The sequence below is a fragment of the Schistocerca piceifrons genome, chromosome 2 (assembly GCF_021461385.2).
Source record: "Schistocerca piceifrons isolate TAMUIC-IGC-003096 chromosome 2, iqSchPice1.1, whole genome shotgun sequence".
NCBI classification, from domain to species: Eukaryota; Metazoa; Arthropoda; class Insecta; order Orthoptera; family Acrididae; genus Schistocerca; species Schistocerca piceifrons.
In genome coordinates, this window is record NC_060139.1 from 702,501,559 (window position 1) to 702,516,799 (window position 15,241).

A 15,241-nucleotide genomic window follows, 5' to 3' on the forward strand; every position below is an offset into this window, starting at 1 on the left:
ATGAACCACGGGCAATGTATGAGTGGCCAAGTAAGTGGTCCCGACAGTCGGGATACCAGTTACTTTGGAATAAGGCTGGGCATCTCGGACATATTCTGAGTCGTGGTCACCTTTGTGCTCATACGGCAAAGACTACTAAATCCACCGGTTAGTCCCTCAGCCGTTAGGGGTAAAACCCAATGGGACTCGGGGCAAGTAAGGCTAGCAACCTGCTTCCCTGGTACTTTAAATATGATGCTGGCAACAATCAGAGCAAAAGGCCTCGGACCTTTGGAGGTGACGGAGTCCCACCTCTAACTGACAAACCAGGGACTCCTAAGATACGACTTGGCAAACAAATGGTAATGAGATGGGGAGCTATTAATATCAATGAGGGCTACTCTTGGAAGAAGGTAGAGCTGGCAGGGGCTGCAAGTAAGATGGAGCTGGACGTTTTAGCTGTTAGTGACATTCGGGTAAGGGGTGAGAAAGAAGAAGAAGTGGGAGAATACAAGGTCTACTTGTCAGGAGTCAAAGCAGGAATAGCACAATGGGGTGTAGGGCTTTACATCAGGAAAGAAATGGAACCCAGCGTAGTTGCAATAAGGTATGTAAACGAACGACTGATGTGGATAGATTTGACAGTGTCTAGCAAGAAAATTAGGATTGTGTCAGTATATTCGCATTGTGAAGGGACTGATCAAGATAAGATGGATAGTTTTTATGAGGCACTCAGTGATGTAGTTGTTAGAGTAAAGGACAAGGACAGTGTTCTGCTCATGGGTGATTTTAACGCCAGGATTGGAAATCGAACAGAAGGGTACGAAAAGGTTATGGGTAAATTTGGAGAGGATATGGAGGCCAACAGGAACGGGCAGCAACTCTTGGATTTCTGTGCCAGTATGGGCTTAGTAATCACAAACTCCTTTTTTAAACATAAGAACATTCACCGGTATACTTGGGAAAGCAGGAGAACCAGATCTGTCATTGACTATATAATAACAGATCAGGAATTCAGGAAGGCTGTGAGGGACACACGTGTATTCAGGGGATTCTTTGATGACACTGATCATTATTTAATCTGCAGTGAAATTGGGATTGTGAGGCCAAAAGTGCAGGAGGTCAGGTCCATATGTAGGAGGATAAGAGTGGAGAAACTTCAGGATAAGGAAATCAGGCACAAGTACATAACAGCGATCTCAGAAAGGTACCAGTTAGTTGAATGTAGTCAATTACAGTCATTGGAAAAGGAATGGACAAGGTACAGGGACACAGTACTAGAGGTGGCTAAAGAATGTCTTGGAACAGTAGTGTGTAAAAGTAGGAGGAAGCAAACAGCTTGGTGGAATGACACAGTCAAGGCAGCCTGTAAAAGGAAAAAGAAGGCGTATAAAAAATGGCTACATACTAGAACTCAGGTAGACAGAGAAAGTTATGTTGAAGAAAGAAACAAAGCCAAACAGATAATTGCAGCATCCAAGAAGAAATCTTGGGAAGACTTTGGAAACAGGTTGGAGACGTTGGGTCAAGCTGCTGGAAAACCATTCTGGAGTGTAATTAGCAGTCTTCGAAAGGGAGGTAAGAAGGAAATGAAAAGTATTTTGGACAGGTCAGGAAAACTGCTGGTGAATCCTGTGGATGCCTTGGGCAGATGGAGGGAATATATTGAAGAGTTGCTCAATGTAGGTGAAAATACGATCAGTAATGTTTCAGATTTCGAGATAGAATGGGATAGGAATGATGATGGAAATTGGATCACGTTTGAGGAAGTGGAGAAAATGGTCAATAGATTGCAGTGCAATAAAGCAGCTGGGGTGGATGAAATTAAGTCGGAACTCATCAAGTACAGTGGAATGTCAGGTCTTAAATGGCTACACAGGATAATTGAAATGGCCTGGGAGTCGGGACAGGTTCCATCAGACTGGACAAAAGCAGTAATCACACCAATCTTTAAACATGGAAACAGAAAAGATTGTAACAACTACAGAGGTATCTCTTTAATCAGCGTTGTGGGTAAAATCTTCTCAGGTATTGTTGAAAGGAAAGTGCGAGTATTAGTTGGGGAGCAATTGGATGAAAATCAGTGTGGGTTTAGGCCTCTTAGAGGTTGTCAGGACCAGATCTTTAGCTTACGACAAATAATGGAGAAGTGTTATGAGTGGAACAGGGAATTGTATCTATGCTTTATAGATCTAGAAAAGGCATATGACCGGGTTCCTAGGAGGAAGTTATTGTCTGTTCTACGAGATTATGGAATAGGAGGCAAACTTTTGCAAGCAATTAAAGGTCTTTACATGGATAGTCAGGCAGCAGTTAGAGTTGACGGTAAACTGAGTTCATGGTTCAGAGTAGTTTCAGGGGTAAGACAAGGCTGCAACCTGTCTCCACTGTTGTTCATATTATTTATGGATCATATGTTGAAAACAATAGACTGGCTGGGTGAGATTAAGATATGTGAACACAAAATAAGCAGTCTTGCATATGCGGATGACTTAGTTGTGATGGCAGATTCGATTGAAAGTTTGCAGAGTAATATTTCAGAGCTAGATCAGAAATGTAAGGACTATGGTATGAAGATTAGCATCTCCAAAACGAAAGTAATGTCAGTGGGAAAGAAATATAAACGGATTGAGTGCCAAATAGGAGGAACAAAGTTAGAACAGGTGGAAGGTTTCAAGTACTTAGGATGCATATTCTCACAGGATGGCAACATAGTGAAAGAACTGGAAGCGAGGTGTAGCAAGGCTAATGCAGTGAGCGCTCAGCTACGATCTACTCTCTTCTGCAAGAAGGAAGTCAGTACCAAGACTAAGCTATCTGTGCACCGTTCAATCTTTCGACCAACTTTGTTGTATGGGAGCGAAAGCTGGGTGGATTCAGGTTACCTTATCAATAAGGTTGAGGTTACGGATATGAAAGTAGCTAGGATGATTGCAGGTACTAGTAGATGGGAACAATGGCAGGGGGGTGTCCACAATGAGGAAATCAAAGAAAAACTGGGAATGAACTCTATAGATGTAGCAGTCAGGGCGAACAGGCTTAGATGGTGGGGTCATGTTACACGCATGGGAGAAGCAAGGTTACCCAAGAGACTCATGGGTTCAGCAGTAGAGGGTAGGAGGAGTCGGGGCAGACCAAGGAGAAGGTACCTGGATTCGGTTAAGAATGATTTTGAAGTAATAGGTTTAACATCAGAAGAGGCACAAATGTTAGCACTGAATAGGGGATCATGGAGGAATTTTATAAGGGGGGCTATGCTCCAGACTGAACGCTGAAAGGCATAATCAGTCTTAAATGATGATGATGATGATGATGATGATGATGATAAGAGATTGTCTGATTTCCTAAATAAACATAAAAATCTCTCTTTCAGGAAAGGTTATTCAACTGAGAGTGCGCTATTTGAATTTCTTAATGAAATCTATGCTAAACTGGATGCGAGTGAGTTTGTAGAGGGCATATGTCTTGATTTATCCACAGCTTTCGGAGTCATTGAGCATAATGCCCTACTCCAGAAGCTTGACCAATTAGGAATTCGAGGTGTATCCAATGAGTGGCTCAGGACATACCTATGTGGTCGCAAACAGGTGGTTGTAGTGCAATATACTGACCATAACAAAATCAGCTAATACTATTCAGGATGTGAAAATGTGAAATATGGTGTCCCTCAAGGATCAGTATTAGGACCCATTCTGTTTCTCCTCTATGTCAATGATCTTATGTACAACAGGTATTACCGAACTACCCTCCAATTTGCAGACGATACAAGCTTCCTTATTAGTGGGAAAACAGAAGATAAACTAAAAGACTCCACTATCCAAACAATGAACAGTGTAGAACAGTGGTTCAACTACAACAAGCTAATTTTAAACAAAGAAAAGACAGTAGCACTTTAGCTTCTATAATCTAAAAGGAAGGCACCACCCAAACATACAAATAGAACTAAGGGACAGAGTTCTTGAAAGTGTTGACAGCACAAAGTTTCTGGGACTCTGGCTTCAGAACAGCACAAAATAGGAGGTACACATTGAATATGTGCAAAGAAAACTAAGCAAAACCTGATACACAATAAAGATCTTAAAAACTTGTTGCAGCAAAACCAGCCTGTTACATGTATACTGCTCCTATGTGCATTCTGTAATTAAATATGGCATAATCTTCTGGGACAATGTAACAACAAATATCTAAGTTTTCAGGATGCAAAAGAGAATATTAAGAATTATTGTAGGGCTAAACAATAGGAAATGATGCACACCCATACTCAAAAAATTGTCAGTTCTTCCTCTTCCTTGTATTTTTGTCTACAAAACATCAGTTTTCATAAAACAATATATTGATAGACACCCAGATATCTTATTTAAAAAATGAAGATATACATGCATACAATACAAGACAAAAATCTGATCTTCATGTGAAAAAGGTGAGAACATCATTGTGCCAAAAGGCACCCTCCCATATTGGGATAAAAATTAACAATAATCTGCCTAGCCATATTAAATCAGTAAGCAAACTCAGTAGTTTTAAGGCTGAACTAAAGGCATATTTAACTGATCATTACAGTACCTAAAAACCAAACAACAAAAATAAAGATGCATTATGAATATTCTACTTTGTATGTTGTCTCTAATGTTTCTTGTATGTATGATTCTTTGCTAAATTACTTAAATATCTAGTCTTTAAGTATGCAATACAAACTGTATTTTATCTTGCAAAGACTTAACCATGTCCAATATCCTTGTATATTTTCTATATATGTAGGATTGGGAGGACTGAAATAAATAAAAATAAAAAAATAAAAAATTGTTACACACATGTCTTTGGATGAATGCACTGATTCCAGCTATGACTCATTGATATTGTAGTCAGGGCACTATGGTTTTTTGTTTTGTGAAAAACACACATTTGTGAAATCAAGTTGCCAAATTTTGAAGCATTCTGAAATCTTGTCAAGATCTTACAGGATAATGATGCAGCTTTTTTCAGGTAAAACTTCATTATAGGTAACTGTATCATTTGCTAAATGTCCGAGGTTACAATTAATATTGTCTGACAAGTCATTAATATGCAACATTAACAGTAAGGGTCTGAATCTATATCTCTGCCACATGCCTGAAGCTACTTCTAAATCTGTCAATGACCTTCATCCATGTTAACATACTGCATCCTCCCTACCAATAAATCCTCAATCCAGTCACAAATTTCTCTGTATGCAACATGCATTCCTGTAGTAGTAACTTTCCTGATGCATCTGAACCAACAAATATTTATTTTCTGGTCTCTGAAACCACTAAAAAGATGAAAGACCAGGAACTCCCAAATCCCAATATAATGCTCCAGATGCTAATCTGCAATAACTTAACTTTAAAATCACTACACTTTTTGCATTTCTGACTTTTGGTTTTCAAATGTCCAGTTTGTTTCTACAGATGTTTCTTTTTTTTTTTTTTCATTGTCAATATTATCTCCTGATGGCTAAATGAAATGCTCAAAATGTCTACCATCAGCCTTAACACAAGCTTCTAAATGCTACATCATGGATTGTCTTACTTGCTCCCACATTCCAAGCGACTGCTGTACCTTCTAAAATCATTCTTGAAAATGCTGGCAAAGAATTTCGACATTTGCAATTAGCCTTGAATACACTATGTCCTTTAAATGACCTCAAAAATAAAATTCCAGTGGAATGAGATTGGGAGATCTGGTATGCCAAGATGCTACTGCCACATGACTTATCATTTATTTTGTAAACACTGATTTAAAATTCTTGCTTCAAGAGCAAAATGAGGTAGTATCTCATCATGAATCCGACACATGTTCTGATGTAAGTGTTGTGGAACATCTTCCAGCAAATAATTTAACTATTCCATTAAAAATTCACTACATAAACAATCAATTATTGACAAAATTATTTAGTAGGATAGATAAAAAATCTATTCACCAAGTAGCGGCAGAACATACACATAAAAGATGGTTGTAACTGGCAAGCTTTCAGAGTGAGTGGCACCTTCTTAAGGTAGAACGGTTGAAGGGGAAGGAAGAGGAGTGAAGGAAAAGGACTGGAGAGGGGGTAGAATTGCGGGTAATGTGAGACTTACCATAAACCAGTCTTTCCTTCTCATCCCATACGGTAGGTATTGCCTCACCCGTGGCTCTGGGTGACTTTCCCACAATCTACCCCCTTTCCTAGATGTCTCCAATCCATTTCCTTCACCCTTCTGCCTTCTCCTTCAGCCCTTCTGCCTGAAGAAGGAGCCACTTGTTCCGAAAGGTTGCCACTTACAACCGTCTTTTACATGTGTGTTATGCCAACGCTTGGTTTTTTTTATCTATGCAATTAAATAATTGAAAATTCACTGTATGATGCTCCAGTCAGTGTTGCATGTAAAATGAAAGGTCCAATTAATCTGTGACCAATTATACCAGCCCTTACATTAATGCTACACTGTTGTTGATGTATTGTATCCAAAACAGTAAAACAACTCTCACCTGTCTATACATGCACAGTGTGAAAATTCTGCATTGTATTCCTGGTAAACTTTGCTTCATCAGTGAAAAGTATAGCAGACAGGAAGTCTTGATCCTGAGCATACATCCTCAGTAACCAAGTGTAAAAAGCTTTTCTGGGTTGAAAATCTATTGCAATACAATCATGTACTGTCTGAAGATGGTGTGAATAAAGGAGTTGCTCTGGCAACACTTTCCACACCGTCACATGAATCACAACCTCAGGTTTCTGCCATTTCTCTGGTACTGCTGCCATTATTGTCGTTAATATGATGAAGTATTTGATCTTCTAAATCAGACATTCTAAGACTGTTTGGTCTTCCACAATAAACTGACATTTTCTCAGAAAAGCCTGTCTCTACAATATGTTCATGTATTTATTGAAAGCCCCTAATGTTCAGCAAATGTCTGCTGGGAAATCTGTCAGTATACAAACATTTGACTTGAGACACATTGCAATTTGAATATCCACACATTAAGCGCATGTACACTGTGTGCTGTTTAGAATACATTTTAGCCATAAATGTGCAGTACACACTAGTCCAATATGAATATGGTCAAACAGGTGTCATGCCCGTGACCATAAATCAAACATAACATGTTGCTAATGCATATTTGTTCCATGGTGGAAATAGCCTACTTGATTCCTGGTGGGGAAGAAGTTTCAGTGCAAACTAAACACTAGATCAAAAAGAACTGCAGAGTAAGCTTCCACTACTGATTGTGTTCTTAATACTAAAATATTTTGTTTATTTACTAGTACCATGGCAACTGAGAAAACATAAGAAAGCTTTACTAATACTTCCCAAAACAAATATTTGAAAAAAAGACCTGTAGAACCAAGCTCGAAATTTGAGGACATAAAGACAGAAATTAAGCAAATATTTACCAAAAAAATAGTGTCTGTAACTAAGGGAAGAAGTGACCATATGCATATATGACCTTTTTAGCTTCTTTTTAAGTCCTCTATCCATTCCCCAAAGATTTCCCACACATTAAGTAACATCATGTATGTTTCTAAGAAAAACTGATGACAGCACTTGGGGACTAGCCCATGCACACCTGAATAAATGTGCAAAACCTCCATGAAGTTAAATTCATTCTATTTTATTTGTCTAGAGTTTTCACTATCGAAGCAAGTCATGCTGTAAACTCACAGTCCACAAATATAGTGATTAAATCCAGAAGGTCACCTGGTGCTTTTGTTTTGTTGTTATCTCAGCAGATTCTGTTGGCCATGCTAAGGTAGTGTCCGTTCTTACACTAAAATATTCTAATTTCGTAAGTTTCTGATACTGACCTGGAGTAATAACAGTGTTCTCATAACTAGGTTCTTCTGTAGCTTCAGTAAGCTCTGCATAGTGCGCAGAATGTGTGCTGCCAGCACTCTGTTGTCGATGTAGCACAGTTGTTTCATGTGGTGTTGTAGCAGATGACTGACTTTGTGCCACACTGGCAGTGGGGGTAACTACAGAACATGACACAGGAGAAGTAGATGTGGTGGAGTCAGTGCTGGAAGTAGATGCAAGAACTGCTTTTGCTCCCTTGACCACACCACTGCATCCTGGAGTAGGAACTGGCTGCAGAATATCATATCGTCTGTCTGTAGCACCTGAAATGACAAAATACTATTTCTGATAACAAATTCATCTTTAAAGCAGTGGTGTATAAACAGATTTCTTACCATTATCAAGAAGTTTACATTCTGTACATTTCATTATAGTAATCAGTCATTCAATGGCTTCACACTATCAAGTGAGGATATTGTATTTACTATGAAAGACCCCATAATATCATCTACAGAATTTTCATTAATGAAAATTGAATATGTAAGAAGAAAATAACAGCATCGTTTTCATTATATATTAACAAGATGACACATCATATGAGAACACACAATAAAGTATGGTAACTTTTTAATTTGCCTGCCACCAGTCAACAGATCCAGGGCAGATGAACTACACAGCAGAAATATTTTGGTGACAACACACAACCAGAGTAAATACAAGCATCATGCTACACTTATCCATTCTTCTTGAAACATTATATGAGGGGTGTTCAAAAGAAAAGGTACAAAAGAACACTGTGGGTAAAATTGAAGTCTTTATATTTTGAATCACCAGAGGCCTGAGCACAACTATCCCACTGTTTCATGTGCAGAAGGATATCCTGTTCCCACAATTCCCGTGGCTGTGACAGGAGCCATTCCTCAACTGTGTCCAATTCGTTGTCCGAGTTGAAGCTCCTCCCTTTGGTATGTCTTTTTTGCGGACCACCAGCAGACACATGAAAATCAGAGGCAGATATGTCCAGACTTTAGGACAGATGCTCAGGCTGTTCCCACTTGAACTTGCCCCTCAGACTTTGCTTGAAGTGGTATCACCTCCTCTGCAAGCAGCCCTGGTTGTGTGCTGTTTATGGACTTACATAGGCTACAGTGTGTCTCAAAGTTAATGTCAGTGGTAATGGATTTTCCATGCCTGAAGAATTCAGTGAGTATTGGACCTTGGACATTGAAACAGATGGAGAGCATCACCTTGCCTGCTGAGGACACAGATTTGAATTTCTTAAGGGGAAGTGACAACACTATATTTGTGTCCCTGGGTGTCTCACTATGCTATCCCAAACTGGCAAATGCAAATTTCAACCAGTTTGGATGTTACAATGTTAAGCAACTTTTCATTTGAACACTCCTTATAAAATGGCTCCTCAAAGCAAGCTTCATCTGTTTCCTTCCACTCCAACTGTTCTGTGCACTAAGTGCCATCATACACCAACAAACTTCTTGAAATCATCACTATATTTCTTTAGGGGTCATACAACACTTCTTTTGTGTCTCCGGGGTCTTCACTGCGCCAACTTATAACAGTGTCATCTATTGTGGGATTTCCTTGCTATGTGGCCACTCTGTTGATAATTCAGTCTGATTGATAACTGTTTAGAGGGAGCCTGTTCTGGTTTCCTTTGATGACCTCGTTCTTCACCTTATGCCTGAATTTGATGCCCAGCTTCCTCCTCTCCATTGCTCTGTTTACACACTGTGATTTATGAGGATTTGCTTTGTCAGAGCCAATGTTTCTGAATCAAGTTATTCCTGGTAAGACACAAGCATTGCACACTTTCATTTATAGTTTTGCTGAGACATCCTTGTCGATCAGGATGAAACAGAGCTTTCTGAATTCTGCCTAACTCAATCCTATTACTTGTGGAACGATTCCATTTATTACAAAATTAATACATTTTTTATGATCTAAAACACAGTAGCTACACTTAGCTGATTTGTGTGATCTAAAATACAGCATTAGCTGTTATGTTTAATTGCTTTATTTTCGATGGAACACTGTCAGCATATGCATGGTGAATTATGGAAACATGTAAAATGAAGAAGATCACAAAGATTTAAACTAAATGTCAAACATAATATTGACTAAATCCTGCTCTTCAGTTACAAATCTGCATTGTAGTCAGTTTAGTGACTCTGAATCCTTTTGGTCTCCCAATTTGTAGTAACAATCAAATATTTTAATTACACCACTATATTTCAAAAAGTTTTTCTGAGCCATTCCACAGTGAATGGTGAACAAGAACAGTCCTAAACAAAAGAAATATTTAAAATAAACAAGTCGAAATTGCAGTACAGCTATATAAACACATGTACATAAAAACAGTGTTCTTAACCGAGACTCGAACTCGGGACCTTTGCCTTTCGCGGGCAAGTGCTCTACCAACTGAGCTACCGAAGCACGACTCACGCCCGGTACTCACAGCTTTACTTCTGCCAGTACCTCGTCTCCTACCTTCCAAACTTTACAGAAGCTCTCCTGCGAACCTTGCAGAACTAGCACTCCTGAAAGAAAGGATATTGCGGAGACATGGCTTAGCCACAGCCTGGGGGATGTTTCCAGAATGAGATTTTCACTCTGCAGCGGAGTGTGCGCTGATATGAAACTTCCTGGCAGATTAAAACTGTGTGCCCGACCGAGACTCGAACTCGGGACCTTTGCCTTTCGCGGGCAAGTGCTCTACCAGCTGAGCTACCAAAGCACGACTCACGCCCGGTACTCACAGCTTTACTTCTGCCAGTACCTCGTCTCCTACCTTCCAAACTTTACAGAAGCTCTCCTGCGAACCTTGCAGAACTAGCACTCCTGAAAGAAAGGATATTGTGGAGACATGGCTTAGCCACAGCCTGGGGGATGTTTCCAGAATGAGATTTTCACTCTGCAGCGGAGTGTGCGCTGATATGAAACTTCCTGGCAGATTAAAACTGTGTGCCCGACCGAGACTCGAACTCGGGACCTTTGCCTTTCACGGGCAAGTGCTCTGCCAGGAAGTTTCATATCAGCGCACACTCCGCTGCAGAGTGAAAATCTCATTCTGGAAACATCCCCCAGGCTGTGGCTAAGCCATGTCTCCGCAATATCCTTTCTTTCAGGAGTGCTAGTTCTGCAAGGTTCGCAGGAGAGCTTCTGTAAAGTTTGGAAGGTAGGTGACGAGGTACTGGCAGAAGTAAAGCTGTGAGTACCGGGCGTGAGTCGTGCTTCGGTAGCTCAGCTGGTAGAGCACTTGCCCGCGAAAGGCAAATGTCCCGAGTTCGAGTCTCGGTCGGGCACACAGTTTTAATCTGCCAGGAAATTTCATATCAGCGCACACTCCGCTGCAGAGTGAAAATCTCATTCTGGGAACAGTGTTCTTAGTTTTGAAGACTAGTGTTCCCTGTTTCAGGGAAAAAAGAGAAGATAGTGGGGGAACTATGAGAAGGAGCCTGTCCCAACTATTTTATCCTTCCCCCTGAAGCTAGTACTGTGTTTTATTCATTCGATTTATAAACTAAAATGAGAATTTGTATTTTTTCTGTGGAAAATGGCCATACCAACAAGCTTGTTATTGTGTGTTTCTATTTTCTGTATAGGGAGCTACAGCTCCTGAAGGTCAGTATTGAGCAGTCAATGTGTTTGTGAATTTAACAAATGTTCTGAATGGAGTTATTTTAATTCTACATCTTTCAACCAATCAATAAAATCAGCATTTTTAAATGGTTTGTCTTTACCAATATGATGTTAGCTTCAAAATTATCCCTACTTAAAAATTCCAAATGTGTTCCCAGACTCCTGACACATCAGCTGAAAATCATTTCACAAAAATTCATTGCTTCAAACTCAGTGAGGAGGCCTAAGTATTTTGTAGAATAGTTGCCTAACTTTTTTGTGTTTGATCACAGCAATATAGGGGATGGGTTAGGTTGTGGATATGTGATATTCCAGGCCCGATTTAATGTCATCCAAAGCAACTTCTTATTCCAAGGTAACTTTTATGCTATCTTGGGATAAAAGCCAAGCCTTTTAGGCCAACTTTTATGCCATCCACAGTAACTTTTTATTCCAAGGTAACTTTTTATCCATAATAAAAATAAAATTCAGAGAATTTATCATTAGAGAAGGAATAATAACCGAGCATACAATAATAAACAAAAGACTATTATTTTTACATATAAATACTTTTATAAGTGTTGCTTAGCAACATTGTGTTGATGTCATTTATTGGTCTGTACCATCAACCAAATACTACAGGTTACATTAACTTTCATAGTATGCATAGGTAGTCATGGATAAACCAATAGGTTCATGTGATATATGAAACATATCCATACACAGCTGATTTGAGATTTCACTTTTCAATTTCCAATACCTGTAGTTCAACCTAGTGGCTAAATGAAGGCAGTCTCAAGACAACGATTTTTTACCTGGAGATTGAGAATCATCTTCAAATATTGCAGGCAACTTTTGTGGTTACATTTTATTTTGGAAGTTACTTTCCCTATTCTGGAGAAGCATGAAAGCTGCCAGTTGTCTTTGCAAACAACTAATTTGTTGGTATGTGCTAATACATATTATTCTTATAAATATTCATTGCTCAAAGCCTCTTACCTAATAAGGAATCAACCACCTCATCATCCCTTGGTGGGAATGAAACCATATAGTGATTTGCGGGCTCAGGTGTTTCTTCAACTGGCATTGAAAGCATACAAGAGAAATTGTTAACAGGCTGACAGTTATGAAAAGGACCAAGAAGTAAACAATTAAAACACACACACACACACACATATCTATCCTAAATGATAACACATTTTAATGTACTTTTAAGGATTCATTACTCACAAATTCATGACTACCATAAAATAATACAAAACCAGTAGTAGCTTTATTCTCTGATAAGATGAATTTGTGTTTCAAATCCTGCAAGAGATTTCCTTTATTAAACTATTGCCATGTCAAATATTTCTGCTTGTCAATCATATGATGTCCCTATGAGTGTTTTTCTTTAACAATTTTCTTTAACAATTGTCTAGTTTAGTGTTGAACAAGGGAAACAATTTTAGTGCTGGAAATTCTTCAGGGGATTATTCATTGGAAAGAAATTTAAGTTTTGTCTTAATGTGGATGGAAAACTCTCATAAATGAGTTAAAATGTTAAACCTTGAGCTTTTGAATATTTGTACTTAATTTTTGTCTGGCTTGATCTCTCAGAAATTAAATACATAATGCCTTTAGTCATCTCAATTAATAATAAATACAAATCTATTTATTTTATTTTGAGAAACATTCACTCTGTAAACGTATGTGTATGTTTCACTATCTTTGAATAAGAAGAATGGCACTGAAAGTGGAACAGTTCCAAGAAAGTCTTCTGTAATAATGAGAAGTACACATAAAAGAGACAGTATCGAATGATATTTCCATGTGAAATAAATAGAACCTGTAATAAACTATGCAGATTCACAATGAAATTGATAATGTTTTCAACAGTTCCCACATTGGGATAACATTTTTGTTAATGTTTATGAAGCTTGTTGTATAACCACTAAGGATAGCAATGTTTAATAACGCAAGTGCTGAAGAATGTGATGTGCCCTATGATGTGATTTTCTTTAACAACTGTTAAACTGGTAAGGCTCTAGTAGCTGTTACAACATTTGTGCTGTGCAAAATATCTCTACAAATCTAAGGTAACCTCTTGCCTTGATCGTGGACTCTGGTATCTGCTTTGTTCCAAACCAGCAGCCATATACAATTATGAAACAAAAGCCATGTGAACAAAATGAGATTCGTGTTTCATGTCTTACTGATATCAGCACATTGTAGATACAGTGCTACATCAGCTGGAGAAGAATAGGGGAAAGGAACTGGCATCAATGTTGAGGAATCCTCTTGCATTCATCTTAACTGACTTAGTGAAATTGCAAAGGCCATATGATAGATTAGTACTACTATGTGGTGAACTTCCTTATTTGGCAAAGTGTAGCAACTCATTGTGACATTTGCTAGACATTAGGACAGAAAATCCCTGGGGAAACAATCAATAATGCAATTTCAGTAGCTGAATATGACTGTTTACTATTTGAAGATGGAGGCACGGGCAAAAGTCCCCACTATAGTCAAATAATTCTCAATGAAGTTCCCATTTGCAGAATGTAATATTATAATTTTCCAGTGTGTTTCTTAAGGGGTGAAATACATTCCTTGCCTCATGACATGTGTCCTACACAACTAAAGTACCCCAAGTTCTTGAAAGTGTGCAAATTGAACAATAAGCTTAAAACAACCTGTCAGCAGAATGAAAATATTACTCTGCAGAGGCCAAAGTGAAGGCTCCTGATGGATTACAATTTACTGCATGAGTAACACAGATTGTTGCATGTTGGAAAGAGCTTCTGCAGTATTTGAGGAAGTAGGGGGCAGTTTCAGGAAGATAGAAGTTTTGTATCAGTCTGTGAGGCATTCTTGGGTGGCTCAGATGGTTGATGACACTGTGATGGACATAGTTGTAGATTAAAGTTTTAGACTCAGAAACAAAGTGTATGCAGCTGCTCTGCAGTTATTTCTGATGATACACATGAATCAATCTTGAATAGCCACTGTAGACTTTCCTTGCTGGATACCTGATATATTTCCAAATTACTGAATGGTACATATTTCATCAAATGTGAGTTATCTACAACTGTTTCATGAGTTTTGCCCTGTAAGTGTAAAAGGTTCCATTTTCTTCCATGGCCACATTGAGATGCTACCAACAACAGAGAAGAATTGATCAATTTTGATAGGAGCAGATGTTATATAATTGACAAACAAAGATTTGTAATAAAAAACACATCAGTTTACTTGGAGAAATGTGAAATAACACTTGATAAAGTCCAAACATTTCACTGCATGTCTGTGTGCTGTTCTACCCCAAAAATGAATTTAACTCTGATTGATTTAACTGTTTTACTACTGCAACACCAACTTCTACTACATTCATTTCATGGTAATGGTTCAGGAGGAAAAACTAGTCTGAACCATGTTGCAGTTGGCACCAGACTGAGGCTTTTAAAACTGACAGTCACTACTGCCCATGTGAGCACCTACACTTATTTGTTTATCATACTTTGTCATGATTGATATATATTCATGATTACTCTAGCCAAAATAGCTTCGTGAGTGTGGTGTATATGACCCGACTCCCATATTTAGCACATTGGGAACCTAACAATACCAGAGGAAGAAAGTTGCTATTCACTGTATAGTGGAGATGCTGAATCTAATTATATATGGTGCCCTACTTTATGTGCATTCTGGGCAAACCATTCAACTACAGATAAATTTATAAGGTTTCCTTGAATGTTTGTTAGCATTATTATAAATAATGCTCTTAGTGTGGCAAATTACAATTAGATGGAGTAATTAAAGTACTGCAAATAAGTGAGGCACTTGTAAATAAT

At 38.5% G+C, this 15,241-nt stretch overlaps 1 protein-coding gene across 4 annotated transcripts in view; it reads right to left on the reverse strand.

Moving 5' to 3' along the window:
* Positions 1-15,241, reverse strand: part of LOC124778022 (E3 ubiquitin-protein ligase CBL-B-B) — a 184,124-nt gene that overhangs the window by 36,637 nt on the left and 132,246 nt on the right. For 3 of the 4 annotated variants that reach the window (XM_047253601.1, XM_047253602.1, XM_047253600.1), the window contains exons 10-11: positions 12,411-12,491; positions 7,784-8,095 (exon numbers count right to left, since the gene is read on the reverse strand). In XM_047253601.1, the coding sequence (XP_047109557.1) occupies positions 7,784-8,095; positions 12,411-12,491 (393 nt within the window). The remainder of the gene's footprint in view (positions 1-7,783; positions 8,096-12,410; positions 12,492-15,241) is intronic. The other variant, XM_047253604.1, reaches the window with a different exon arrangement.